General features: G+C 37.1%; 1 protein-coding gene across 1 annotated transcript in view; it reads right to left on the bottom strand.

The window, feature by feature from the left end:
* SNRK (SNF related kinase) overlaps nt 1-14,347 on the bottom strand; it is a 31,117-nt gene that overhangs the window by 6,916 nt on the left and 9,854 nt on the right. The window contains exons 3-5 of the mRNA XM_008933515.2: nt 5,186-5,327; nt 2,050-2,262; nt 849-983 (exon numbers count right to left, since the gene is read on the bottom strand). Of these exons, the coding sequence (XP_008931763.1) occupies nt 849-983; nt 2,050-2,262; nt 5,186-5,327 (490 nt within the window). The remainder of the gene's footprint in view (nt 1-848; nt 984-2,049; nt 2,263-5,185; nt 5,328-14,347) is intronic.

Here is a 14,347-nt window from a genome sequence, read left to right as displayed (position 1 = left end):
GTGTTAAACACAATGTCTAAGAAAAATAACTGCTCAAATCTTGCATCCTCCGTGATCAGTGTGCAAGTGCAAACTATACTATTTGCCTTGTATTTGGTTTTGGGGGCTTTTTTGCATGTTTGGTTGGGATTTTTTAAAGCATGTGCTGTTGTAACTGAAAATATGGGATGCTTTGATAACTGGTGCCAGAGCAAATGGACTGGTTGAACATATCAATACCAACTACATTCCAGAAGCCCACTTTCCTTTAGTTTTACTGTGTTACAGGCTGAAGTTTTGAAAATCTCAGGGAGCCTTACTATAAGGTTACTTAGATCACATCTTTGTCAAACAAAAAAGAAAAATCTATTGCCATGTCTTTAAATGACTAATTAAAGCAGTAAATTCAAGTTTTGCTTAGACAACAGTCACATCAACTGACATGAAAAAGAACATAACCTACAGATCAAATTTAGAGTGATTTCTCATTTATAACTAATTCTCCATCAGCATGTTTATGGATTATGCAACAAGTTTTTCTCCAGGGATATTACATAACACAATTTGTATGAGGAACTGAAGGTCAACGAACAAGCCCTTTTTTAGCAGGTGTGAAAACTTGCTTCTTCAGGTACAGACTTCAAATTGATTAGTCATTTCCTGACAATGGTAGGAATTGAAAATATTATTGGTAATTGATTTCTGAACAGCTTCTGAAGTGTCCACAGCACTTTAAAGACATTTAAAATTTGCAATGAGTAAGTATTTTACTGTTTTTAAGAAAGCAGTACTTGAGCAATTCAATAATATTCTCATTAAGCCAAGTTTAAAAAGGAAAAAAAAAGCCATTTAGATTCCTAAATTCTCACCTGAACTGAGCTTTGATGTTGCTGGGGCTTGCAGATCTGGTCTGAATTTCCTTCTCTTGTTTTTCTCGCAGGATCCTTTCAGCTAGTAAGAAGTAAGTAGCAGTGATGTGATTGTATTTGTTAGTTTCCAATGCCCTGAGGAAAGTACAGAACATGAAATAACCCATAAATCAATGGTTTCTGAGAACTGCACGTGCATCTCACAGCTTGCTGTACTTCCCATAGCAGGAAGAGCAGAACTGCCTATTTTTGATGTTTTGATAAGCATGTCTTAGTTTTACCAAAAATAAAGAGCCAACAAATCTAGTAATTTCAACTATAGTTGGATGAGGACATCCTCAGAATATCATCCAAAAAAAGTAAGGAATTCTTTTTTATTTTACATTCTTTAAATTAAAAAGTGTTTTTCATTAATGTCATGCACCAATGATGGGCTTTCCCACTGGCACATATAATCACGAAGTACTAATATTTGATTATGCAACAAATGGAGGGAAAAAACCTTCATTATTTTAGGGCTGCACATTGAGTTTATAGTAAAATTAAGTTCATAAGCCAGTAAGCATCACTCAGAGACTCTAACAGAAAGGATGCCACTGATACACAGCTAAAGCTTAAGAAGTGAGACTGCTGCATCCCACTCCCCATCAATGGTAATATACTAACAGTTTTTTCCAGCTTCAACATACACAATTAAAAAAAAAATAATTGAGACCTTTCAATTTTGTGAATATTTTAGAAATTTGGTAGTTTTAATCTATTAGAAAAAACTATGTAGCTTTCTAGCAAGTTCACTCAGTAACAGTGACTTATACATTACAAAAGGAATAATATTTTAAATTAACAAATATTTGGGTACGCTGGAAACATGCTAAAAGGAAAATGCTAAAATTTATCACTTCCAAATATGCATGAGAAACAAAGCACAAGTAAAAGCATGGATTCCAAAGCAGTTAAGTTTACTCAAGATGGCAAACTATTGCAGGAATCAAACATTTTCTTGAAGTTTTTCCTAAGTTTGGGTATACCTAAGTATTTCTGATCCCACAATATCCTGTCACAGAGCAAGCCTGTCACACTTCGTCTGTTAACTGAATGGCCTGAAATTTAATCACCGAAGTGCCCCAGGTTCTCATGACATTATTTAATCAAAAAAGAGAGATGCACAGAACAAACTGCATATAGAGAACCGACAACTTACTCCACTATTGTGTCTCGGTCTGCGATATCACCAAGAACCATGCGCTGTATTATACTGTTGTGCTCCTCCTCAGACAGATTTTTGTACGATACAAGAGGAATATTGTACTTTGTTGCAGGAGATGGATCAACCCCTTGGAGCCATGCATGGTTTTCAATCTCTTCCAAAGATGCCCTTCGCTTCGGGTCTCTCTGCAACATCCGTGTAATTAGACTGTGAATGAAAAATAAATCTAAAAAAATGGACTCGCGTTTTTTAAAAAAGCAGCTCTTGTAGGAGCAACATTAGGAAGACATTGTCTGCTCTCAGTTCACATAGATCTTTAGAAGTCTCTACAGTAAACAATGTGATGGGAAATTATTTAGTCTCAAAGACACTTCAAATATTGCTGAAACAAAACAAACCATTTACCTATTAAAAACTATAAATATCATAAACACTGCAGTTTTCATTTAGATTAGATTTTGTGCTTAGATTCTTAATCTGATTTTTCTGGTTTGTTTCTTTTTAATAGGTCTTATAGGGCAACTGTCACAGATGCCTATTGGCTAGTCAGTAAAGTGACAGAAATGTAAATTTTTATTATTGCTGCTGTCAACAAGAATATGGAGTGGCAAGATAAGCAGAAATATTTTATTTTGAAGTAGGTATCAGACACTGGAGTCTTCAGTATCCTTGGAAAAACTGTGATCTGTTCTACCCACAGAGAAAAACAAACAAACCAACCAATACACTCTCTGGGATGATGTACTGACAAACCTGCTAACGGGTTGATGCTGAGTTTTCACAAATGCTGGAAAGGAAGAGCATGAATTCCCCAAGTAAACAGAAAAAGATGACTTGATTGGCATAGCACATCTCTGTTCACTTACTATACGTGAAAAATTCTTGGGGAAGGTATGTTTGGCTTTGTTCAGTAAATATGGATATACAGTTTTGATGCCAAGGTTTCAATGAAACTTCATTGTTCCAGCATGTTCTCCAGTTCTCACACAGAGCTTTTTATTGCACTAACTATACTATACAATGCAACTTCAAACTGCAAGGCCACACAACTCACAAAGGCAATCACAATTCTTTTAATTTTTTTTTTCTTTTGGTGTGAGATGATGTATGGAATCATGGAGGTTATTTCAACCTTCTTAAAAAACTCTACAGTAAACAAAGAACACCACATTTATTCTTAGTAGCTGTGGTCTCTGCCTTTACCAAAAGGAAAGGCAGGATGAGACATGAGAGCCTTGAGTTTCTTTGCTTTTGTTCATATTACGACAGAAAGAGAACAAACTACATACTTAATCTGACTTTTTTAATAAACTACACCTGTAGTAAAACTGCACAAACATACCACATGTGCCTCCTGCTTTAAGCTTATTTATGCATCTCAAACCACAAATGCTTTCGCTCCAAGATGGATGTTTAAACATTCCCAGAGTTTCTTCCCTAAGACAACATAACCTATAGAGGACCTGGGTAACTGATTGTACATCGTCGATGCACCACCATAGAGAAAGCAGATCTACTTGGACATTTAAGCAAATTAGTGTTAGCCAATATATTCAGCAGAAGTCTGCAAAAGTTAAGTTTCCTGGCCTCAGCACAGCATGCAGCATCTCAAGAGATGTATTTGATACAGTTCACTGATAAGAGCTCTCTCTTAACCTCTTCCTGTATTTTATTTTAAACCTCTTCCTGTATACTGAGCTCTTCAAGCTGACAGCAGCTTTTGTGTCTCACTGGAGATACTAGACACTAATGACATGAAAGAAAACCAGCTGTGGCACAGAATTACAGAATTATTAAGGTTAGAAAAGACTTCTGGGTCCAACCACTAAACTAGCACCACCATGCCCACTACTAAACTATGTCTCTAAGCGCCACATCTACATGGTTTTTGAACACCTCTAGATGGTGAGTCCATCACTTCCCTGGGCAGCCTGTTCCAATGTTTGACAAGAAGTTTCTCCTAATATCCAGTCTAAAGCTTGAAGTCATTTGCTCATCCTACCACTTGTTATCTGGGAGAAGAGGCAGACCCCCATCTTGCTACAGCCTCCTTTCAGGCAGTTGTAGAGGGTGATATGGTTATCCCTGAGCCCCCTTTTCTCCAGGCTAAACAACCCCAGCTCCCTCAGCTGCTCCTCATAAGAGGAGCTTGTGCTCCAGACCCTTCACCTGCTTTGTTGCCTTTCTCTGGACTCGCTCCACCTCCTCAGTGTCTTTCTTGAGGGCCCAGAACTGAACAAGCACTCAGGGGGAGTCCTCACCAGTGCTGAGTACAGAGGGACAATCACTGCCCTAGTCCTGCTGGCCACACTATTGATGGTACAGGCCAGGATGCTGTTGATCATGTTATGCATTAGATTCCTGGACCACACAGATGACAAGTGAAGAGAGGAATGGTCATCATGACCACAGCTGTAACAGATTTCATTCTTTGTCAAATAACAGAATTCTAGATGCTACTCCAGTTTTTTGACTGGACCAAATTAATTTTTCAAGCACTTATAAATGCATCTGGGCCTTCATATTGAAAATGAAAAGATACTTTACTGCAGATTAAAGAACCCAAACAAACAATGTAAAAGTGATGCAACTGGGATATATATTAAAAGGACTGAAGAGGTCATTAGCCAATAGGGAAATATGGAAAATACTGCAACATAGGAAAAAAAAAATTAAAAAGCTCCAGTGAACACTGCAGGAAAAACAATACATCAAAAAGAACCATGATTCCCAAATGGCATACAATATTTGCAGGCAGAATATTTTTCTCCCTGGATTGCCTAGAATGTTGATTTGGAGTTGCAATTTCAGTAGAGATGAGCAAAACTTGCTTTGTAATATCCATGGCTTTTGACAACTTATTTTTTGGACAGAAATTGATAGGAAGCAGTACCTTCTTAAGCCCTGCCACTAAATACTGTCAACATCTGGCAATTTGTCCAGCAACAGAGTCGGCCAAAGGCAATCAGTAGTAGCTTCTTCGATCCTTTATAAAATTAATGACAACTGAGAGACATAAAAGAAGAGTATCAAGGAGTATTCCACCCTGATAATATGGTATGGGGAACTCCCAAAGGTGGTGAAAGTCCACTTCTATGGATGCTTCCAAGTTCTTTAGTACTCTACTTACTCTTTACATTCTTTGGACACATGAGGCGGCACTGTGTATTTGCAGTCCATTATCATAGTCAGAGTTTCACTGTCATTTGCTTCTTGAAATGGTGGCTGTCCACAGACCAACATGAAGAGGATGACTCCCAAGCTCCATATATCTGTAAATATATAGTACATACTTTAAAAAGAAAAACAACTGTTAAGGATACAGATATAATTATCATCAAAGCCATGAAATATTCTTGAAATGCATACAGGGCTGATTACTACACTCTTGATTATGAGCATTACTTACAGAAATTGCAATTCCACTCAAGTACAAAAGACTTCCATTGTTTGACAGCTTTTATAGTTTTTGAGGGGAAAAAAAATCAGAATTCAAGAATGTATAACAGTTTGAGATGCATTAACACCTTTGACAGTGTTAGATAAAGCTGAAAATAATTTGGTCACTCATTCATTACCCTTTTGTTAACAGGTAGGCATGGGTTATTAAAGAGATCTGTATTCAAAGCATATTCCTTTCTGAAGGACTAGCTTAAACTTTTCTCTGTATTGTTTACATGTTACTCTATGATGGAAGAAATTACAAAGAAAGTCACTTAGTTCAATAAGACTGATTTAGCTATGTTTTCCCTTCAGTGGTGGTTTGTTGCCTTAAAATGTGTTTCTTCCAATGGTAAGTAAGAAATTAGGTTATGTAAAACCAACTTCTTCTACCAATGATACTACAAAGTGTGGGGTAGCGGGTTTGGGTGTTGCTTTGGGGTTTTAAATATCCAAACATAACAATTAACAGTGATTTCTACTACACTCTGGGAGTCTTCTTGTTTCCTTCTAATTCCTGCTCATGTAAAATAAACACTTAACAACTTTCTTGTTCCCCAGTGAAATGACATACCAAAAGATGAAAAAGAAGCACTTCAGGGCATGAAGCCCTGTAGTTGGTTTCTACTTAGTGCAAAAGCTAATACTTAGTTCAAATCTTTATTAAGAGTCTGCCCAAAAGAAAATATTTCTTAAGTCTCATTGCATTCAGTACAGGAAGTGTAAGTATTGAGAAATGTATCATATTGCAGAAAAATAAATAACTCGCTCCAATATGTGCTTAGAAAAAAGGCCACATTCAAACTTCAGCTACAACTCCACGCTCTGGAAATTTCAGTTGCAATTTTAGGTCTTACACCCTTAGCATTTCACAGATCTGTGTCCAGTAGAACCAAGCAGAAAGTTGAGGGTGAGAAATGATCAGGCAGGCATCTCCTGAGGAAAGAGGGGAGAGCAGCTAGCAGCGGCCTAGGAAGCAGAGCACACCCACTCTTTCCTGGCAAGGCTTGCAAGAGGGAACCACACTAAATTATCTACTCAACTGCATCTTGCTTTCTGTGTCCCATTCAAAATACTCGACATGCATTTAATGCTGAAGGATGGCTACAATTTTATTCAATAACCTAAATCACACAGATTCATCCCTAGAACAATTACTCATTTTGCTAGTTACAACCCATTCTTCATATGGTTTAGCTGACAGAGGAATAGAAATACTACATGGTAATTTTCTTTAGAGCTCTAATTTGTAGTAAGTGTATGCTATTAACTCGGACAATTACTGGATTTCTGTTAAGCTACTAGGGCCTCAGTCCTGTAGGTACTGAGCATTTAGAGGCTGGTACATCACATCAGGTATACCTGCAAATGCAGTGTGACTATCCCCATGTTTACAGATTCAATAAGTGCTTTAATACTCTGGTAGCCTGGTGCCATAAAGTTGGTGTTCTCGAATATAGGATTTTAAAAACCCTCGTAAGACAGAGAGGCAGTTTTACCTAAGAGGTCCACCTCTAATTTTGTAAGCTACTTACATCTTTCTCCTGCTGTTTAGTTTCAAAGCAGCCAAAAGTTTTTGTGCATTATCTATCTCCCACCATACAACTGATTACAAGAAATTTTTGCAAGCACAAAAGACATGAATTTATACATTTTATAAGTAATCATCTTTTGAATATCAATGTCCTTCCTAGATTTTTAACTGTGTCTAAGATCTATTTTGTGACATGATCTATTCTAGTATTTTGTTCAATACTCCCCCCACAACAAAATGCTTCATGTCTCCTTTTAGCATTAAGTATTTCAGAAGAGTCCACATAGTTTTCATTATTACAGACAAATTATATTTGCTATAATAAAACAATAAATATTGGCTAAATTTAAGCCAGGAGAAAAATATTGGGCAAAATATTGAGCAAAATAATTAAACCGTAAGTTAAATAAGCATATGAAAAGTTTAAACAGAAGGAAGAAGACAATATTGTAAGAAATCAACCTTAAAAACAATAATACAGTCCTGAGAAAAGGACAGTAATCAAAGTAAGACAACAATTAAAGTTCCATGAACTCATCATAGATAGGGAAACTCTACCAGACCTTGAAATTTCAACTGCATTGAGCAGATACTGAACATCCTTAAGTATTTTCTGTTACAAAGCAGTCTCCTAATCTGTATTCTATTTTACACATATGGTTTCTTCTCTGGGCTATACATACACTTCACTGTATTTCAATTTAAAAGGATATGTGATGACAGGTACAGTTTTAGTTTTCCAAAAGTTATTTAGGTAAATATGTATGCACATTTACTTTATAAAAATAAAAAACACTTTTTAGAAGCAAAATCCAACAATTCTCCAAATGAAAAAAGAAAAATTACTATTCTTTGCTATAATACAATGTCTAGTTAGACATCAACCTGTATGTTTTGACAAATAAAACAGGAATTACTGATTAGGTGGTACATAACAGAGAATTTTGCAATCTTTTTTTCAATTGTTAGTATACTTTGTACTCTGTACCCATGTGTCTTTCCAGATAAGAAGGGCTGCAAATGGTAAAATGAAATCATTTTTTTTAATACAACTGCATGAAAAATAGAAAACAAACTCTTGCTAATAATGAAATATCACTCATGCTTTGAACTGCTACTGGATTTCATTGTATCATGCATTTTGTTTAATGCACAAAATATACACTAAAAGGGAATCATGCATGCAGAAAAATTTTTGTTAGAAACTAAAAATAGTGCTTTAGACCTTTTGACCTTGTCATATTACCTAGATACTCTTATGCTCTCAGTGAAGAGCACTAGGGCAGCAACAACTACATTTTACCTCGCTCTTACACACTACAGGCAAAGTTATTATTTTATTATTATCCTTTTCTGAATAATGTGTTTTTCGTTACCCTGCCAGCATTGCAGACACTTATTCTGATGCAACCAAGAAATAACAGTGGACAGCAACAATTACATAGCTTTTATTCTCATCCTATTTTTATAGCTGTGGTTGAAGATCAACTTCATTGCACCTACAGCCAAGGCGACTAAAATGACTCAGCTTGGAGTGTCACGGACAGAGCTGAGCAGTCTAAGCAAACTGAAGAGTATGCTAATAACCAGGAATCAAGAAAATAATGTGCCTAAGAAAGTCTAGTCTACATGTGAACATTGAAAAATCACTGGGACACTTACTGCAGAGCTTATTATGTCAATAATAACAGATGTCATCTTCGCAACATCTTCACAAGCCCTCCAATATTGTGTTATAGCAAGCCTCTCCTCCTTTATGGAAGCAGAGCCAAGCCTTTGGATTTCTGCAGGTGTACTAAGAGAACACATTCAAGAGTTCTGTCCTGCCCTCTCCAATTGAGGGGCTGCTCCCTTGTCCCCTCTTCTATGCCACAGTTTAACTAGACCAAATCACTTGTTTGCAACTCCTCATGCAACTAAAGACAACCAACCAGATGACAGATGCAACATCTGTAACAAGGCTCTTTCTGGTCCACTGCAACTTGCCACCTTGTTAAAGGTACAGGTACAACAGAAGATGCACATGTTGCTACAGATGCATTTGCTTACAGAAGTTTTTGATACTCTTTGAAAAAGTTGTGTGACCATCAAGCTCAGTCCTATGTTTTGCCATCAAGTATTTCAGGCAACAATCTGTGGGTGTTTGTTTAAAAAACAAAATAAAACAAACAGTTAATGAATCACCATAATCGTGAATTGCAACAATCAGGAGGGTGTTCCCAGCAGGTCAAGGAAGGTGACCCTTCACCTCTGCCCGGCACTGGTAAAGCCGCACCTGTAGTGTTGGGTCCAGTTCTGGGCTCCTCAGTGCAAGACAGAGACAGACTGACTGAAGGGAGTACAATGAAGGGCCATGAAGGTAATGGACTGGAGCATCTCTCCTGTAAGTAAATGCTAAGAGAGCTGGGATTGTTCAGCCCCAAGAAGGGAAGACTTGGGGGGAGTTTATCAATGCATACAAGCACATGAAGAGAGGGTGCCCAGTGGCAGGACCAGAGGTGATGGGCACAAACTACAACACAGGAGGCTCCCACTGAACATCAGGAAACACTTTTTCACCATGACCAGGGTGACCAAGCACTGGCACAGGCTGCCCAGAGAGGCTGTGGAGTCTTCACCCTTGGAGATATTCAAAAGTCTCCTGGACACTGTGTGGGGAACTGTCTCTAAGTGCTCCTGCTTGACCGGAGGATTAGACCAGATGACCTTCAGAGGTACCCCACCAGAGGAGGCAGCACCAACAGGAAAACTATGCTTCCTTTTGCCCGTGAGAAGCAGCACATCCCAGGTGTCCATTTGAGAAACTGAAAGTATGACAGCCCAGTGAGAACTAAAATAATGTTGACAGCATGAACACACAAAACTTGAATGTTCCGTTTAAACCAGCACAGGGCTGTCACAAGTCTGCTATAAAACAATTATTTTTCACACCTAACATCAAACATAAAGAATAGTAAGTGTAAAGGAAGCAGTAAGAAAAGTTGACATAAAATAGGAAACAAATTTTCTAACTTATTTTGAAATATACAAATCCTCCAAAAACAATGGAAAAATGGAACTGGTATATAACAAGTGGATTACTCACTGATATTTTAAATTACCACAATTATTCAGACAACAGCTGTGTGCATTCCTAAACAAAATTTGAACAGTAACAACAGTATCTTGCCCTTCCCAACCTACCACAAAATTTCATATTGGCACTTTTTCCAAAACACAATGTTGGATGAAATAAAAAAAAAAAAAAAAAAAAAAAATTTCTGGCAGATCTCAGTTTCCAGGACAACAGAAATCCCTGCAAGTTTTGCATTATTAAGTTTTTATTTTGCATATATTTAAGACAGTTTTAGCTTGATAGGTAACAACACCAAAAATGGGAAATCATCTCCTCCTTGTAAAAGGGACGCATAAACTTAAGAGTTAAAACTCTTACTCATTTGTGGTGATATGGTTTGAAGCTGGCTCCCTGCCAAGTCTCCAAACCTTACCATTTGTAAATCTCTCTTCTAAATTTAAAAAGGTGACATGCAGTCCCAACACACAAATAAGTTCAAACATGTTGGTCTGCTAGTCTTCAGTGCAATTCAAAATCCAAGGTTTAGTATCTGAAGTCTTCAATGCAGATATTCCAAAATAATGAGTTAATACCCACATACCCTTTTGAAAGATTTAAAAGATCGGCAGTTAAACGATTATATGGTACCTAAATAAGAAATGCTGATGTTTGGACCCAATTATTAATTTTAAACCATTCCATACTTGCAAAAACAAACAAACAAAAAAAATCAATCCTGTATATCTACTTTCCACTTTTCTCTACTGGAGATGTACAGCTGCATATTTTTCAGTCAAATTCAGAAAATATACTGCACAAAACCTAAAGAAATTAAAATGCCTTCTCTTTCAAGATACCATTTTTATTCACCTATTTCATGTAATAGCCACAGTTCATTCTGGAGAATTCTTCATTTCCAGAATAGTGCCATCTGGCTGAAAGATACAAGACCCATGTTGCCTTTCTCTTAGAAGAACTAGTAAAGGAGAATCAGAAGTTATTTTATTATAGTGCATATTTACCAAATTTTGTTTGTACACAAAGCCACACACAAGAATGTTCCTTGCCATACTGTTCTGTGCTGCCATTATCAGCACTGCTCTATTAATCTTTCCTATTAATAAAGGGAAAACTCATAATCTGTCCTCTGGATCCCAAAGAATCTAAGGACGATGAAGATGGTTTGTACTCGACTGATCAAGAGCTTTGATCAACAGCTGGTTGTTGAGACGATTTCTGCTCACATACCAGGTGTGGCAAAATGGGCATAACTCCTGCTGGGGAGACCACTTCCATCAGCAGAGCACAAAATGGCACCTTGATCTTTCATTTCTAAGTCCCAAGGATTTACAAAAGTGTTTTCACTCAAACCAAGCAAAAGCATCAGTCAAGACACAGTGATTCTGATTTGGTCAAAAGCCACCACTGTGACAAGACAGTTGCATGAGCACATTAGAAAGATGCTGGGGCAGCAATGAAATTAAAAGCCTGACATCTCAAAGCAAGGCTTCAAAAAAAAAAAGAAAAGTAGTGTCTCTTTATTAGACCAGCTAATAACTGGGGAAAGGAGGAAGAAAAATAACTCAAAGCTTTAAGAAAGAGAAGTTTTACTTTAGATCTCCACATACTTGTGAAAGCATACTTTTTTGTTTTTTAGTGAACATGGTCCTTAAAGTATGTTCTTAATTTTATATACCTTATCAACTCAGGGCAAAAATCCTAGCTGAGACAGTTTCCTGCTTTCACACATTATTAGAAACTGTAGATACACAATTAAAAAAAAGCAAATAAGACAACATCTACTTATACTTTTGCCCAGTCACTGAATAGCACTGGCTCACTAAAAGGGTCACATAAGCACCAGAGGCAAAAATCCCCCCACAAAGTAGAGTGAAGAACTCTACTGACAGGACCTGAAGGCAGAGCAAAACTGTTTCTTTGAGACCTGTCAAATAGGCTGGACCATTTAAAAAAAAAATCTCACCTTCAGTTCAATGCAAATATGGTTTGACCTACAGTATACACAGTAAAGAAACCTGCAGAATCTACCTCTCCTCCATATCCCTGATACACCATTTTAAGATAATGTATTAGCTACGGTGCTGTGTTAATGCTCAAAAAAAGTTACCAGGTTTTAGACAAAACCTTTAGATTTTATAATAAATTTACTGCTGGATAGTTTAAACACATAAAGGAACAGGTTTTGTACACAAAGCTCCTGGGCCAACAACTCAGCATACACTTTCATATGTACTCCCTTCTCACAGCTCAGAACTCACGTGCCAGTGCCAGTTCTAGACTGGAGACCTTTATTTTAAGGAACATAGGGAAGAGAAGGATTACAGAGATCCACCTGAGCAGATTTAAACAATAACATCTAAGAGTAGATTTAAGCAATAATTTATTTTTCACAGCTTCAAGTTCTTTTGCTACTCTTAGTTATTACCAATTAGCAGATGAAGGCTTTATGAAAACTGCTTACTTCTCCTCCCCTTCAATGGTCATTTAATTTGCTCTCTTTAGAAAACTGATGGAAAAGTAGAAATTAGGCTTGACCTGTGGCATGATAGGTCTGTAAAACTTCCAATTATTATGGTGAGGGAAGGCACAGTTCTATACTGCAGTGGCCAAAATCACGGCCTCTTTCAAAAGCACACTGAAGACCCCAAGATGCAATTTTGCCTTTAAATTGGGTACTAGTAACTTGAAACTGCCATTGCTATAACATGAATAAAATAAAAGCAGTAGTAGCTAGCTGCAGTAACTTTTTTTGTTTTCTAAGCCATTAAATAATGTTGATCAGGAAAGGACTGTGAACCATGACAACCAGGGCTGTTTATACGCAACTTCCTTACATAAGTTGAAGTCACTGTCATAGAAACCAAATTACATCATTAGCTTTCTCTGTTACCAGTCTGAAACACAGGGTGGTCAAACATCTGTCATGTTCAAGTTTGTACACTGAACAAAGCATATCCATATTCATCTGCTCCACCACTGAGCTGCACTTTACCATTTCATTAGCCATTTACTGCTTTCTAAAGTTCCTGATCTACTAAAACAAGCACTTCAGATTTCAGAAAGTTACAACTTAAATGACACAGGGGATCCTTATAGCTTCAGATTCACTCAAATTTCTACTGTTCCTCAGAAGTCAGACACTTGTCACACTTTATATATGCTACGTGAATTTGTGATTCTAACTAAAAACCCATAATAATTTTGGAACAGACACATTTGCATTTACATACCTAAAGTAAATTGAATCGGCTTATTGAAATTGTTTATTTCAAACCTTGATGGGAAAAAGGGCTGGGTTTTTTTCCCCTCCTAATTTAAATTTAGAACTGCTTCACAGTTTACACAGTGTATATTGCTCAGCTAAGATGGATCTTTCCACAGAAAGTCTGCTTCTTCAGCAATGATTTGTAATATTAAGCTCAGCCAGGGTTTATAAATTTCTCTTCACAATGTTTACTGTAACAGCTGAACATTATAGTTATCTTCTACTAGAAGCCATTTAAGCAAAAAGGAAACAAATCAACTTTTATGGAGATGACAGATATGTTTATTTTGCCACTACAGAGGTATCAAGAGACTGGGTAAATGAAGGATGGAAATGGATGCCAATTTCCAAGATCATGGGCAGTTACTCTAACCACCATGTTAAGACATTAAAGAGAATGTTACCAGCACTGCCACAACCTCTTCAGAGCAGTTTTGTGGAATAAAGCCCAATCCACAGAAACCTATTGAATACAAACCCTGGAAGACTCAACACATCAGCACTTCAGTATCAAGTTCTTTTATGCAAAGCTAGATAGGAAAATTCTATGTAAAGAATTTACAGATGTAAAGATCATCTGCATCTCTGCACTCTGGACATGTTCAGGACTAGGAAGCAACTGGGCAGTACCTGCAGACTGCTCTTTTGAACGCAGACACAAAAACCCCATCATGAACTACTTTATTTGGATTGGAATTGCAGGGTTCATTGGGCTCAGATCAGGTACAGGCTGGTAACTCATAAGGATAAGTGGCAGGCATGCTTGTTACAAGCTGAAATTCAAGCTTCTTCTCACAGCATAGGCAATGGAAAACTGAATGAACGCTCATATGTAGCATAGCTTCGCATAATTGTTTAAAGAACCAAAACACAGTTTAAGAGTAAAGATTCATATAAGAAGTGAAAATTGCAGAAAATAAGCCTTCTACTAGAAATAGTGGTGAAAAATTACCTACTACGGTACAAAAGATAAAAG

The sequence above is a fragment of the Manacus vitellinus genome, unplaced genomic scaffold, assembly GCF_001715985.3.
Source record: "Manacus vitellinus isolate BGI_N305 unplaced genomic scaffold, ASM171598v3 scaffold_3_pilon, whole genome shotgun sequence".
Classification (NCBI taxonomy): domain Eukaryota; kingdom Metazoa; phylum Chordata; class Aves; order Passeriformes; family Pipridae; genus Manacus; species Manacus vitellinus.
The sequence above is the reverse complement of the archived record's forward strand: the minus strand, read 5'-3'. Positions and strand labels throughout refer to the sequence as shown.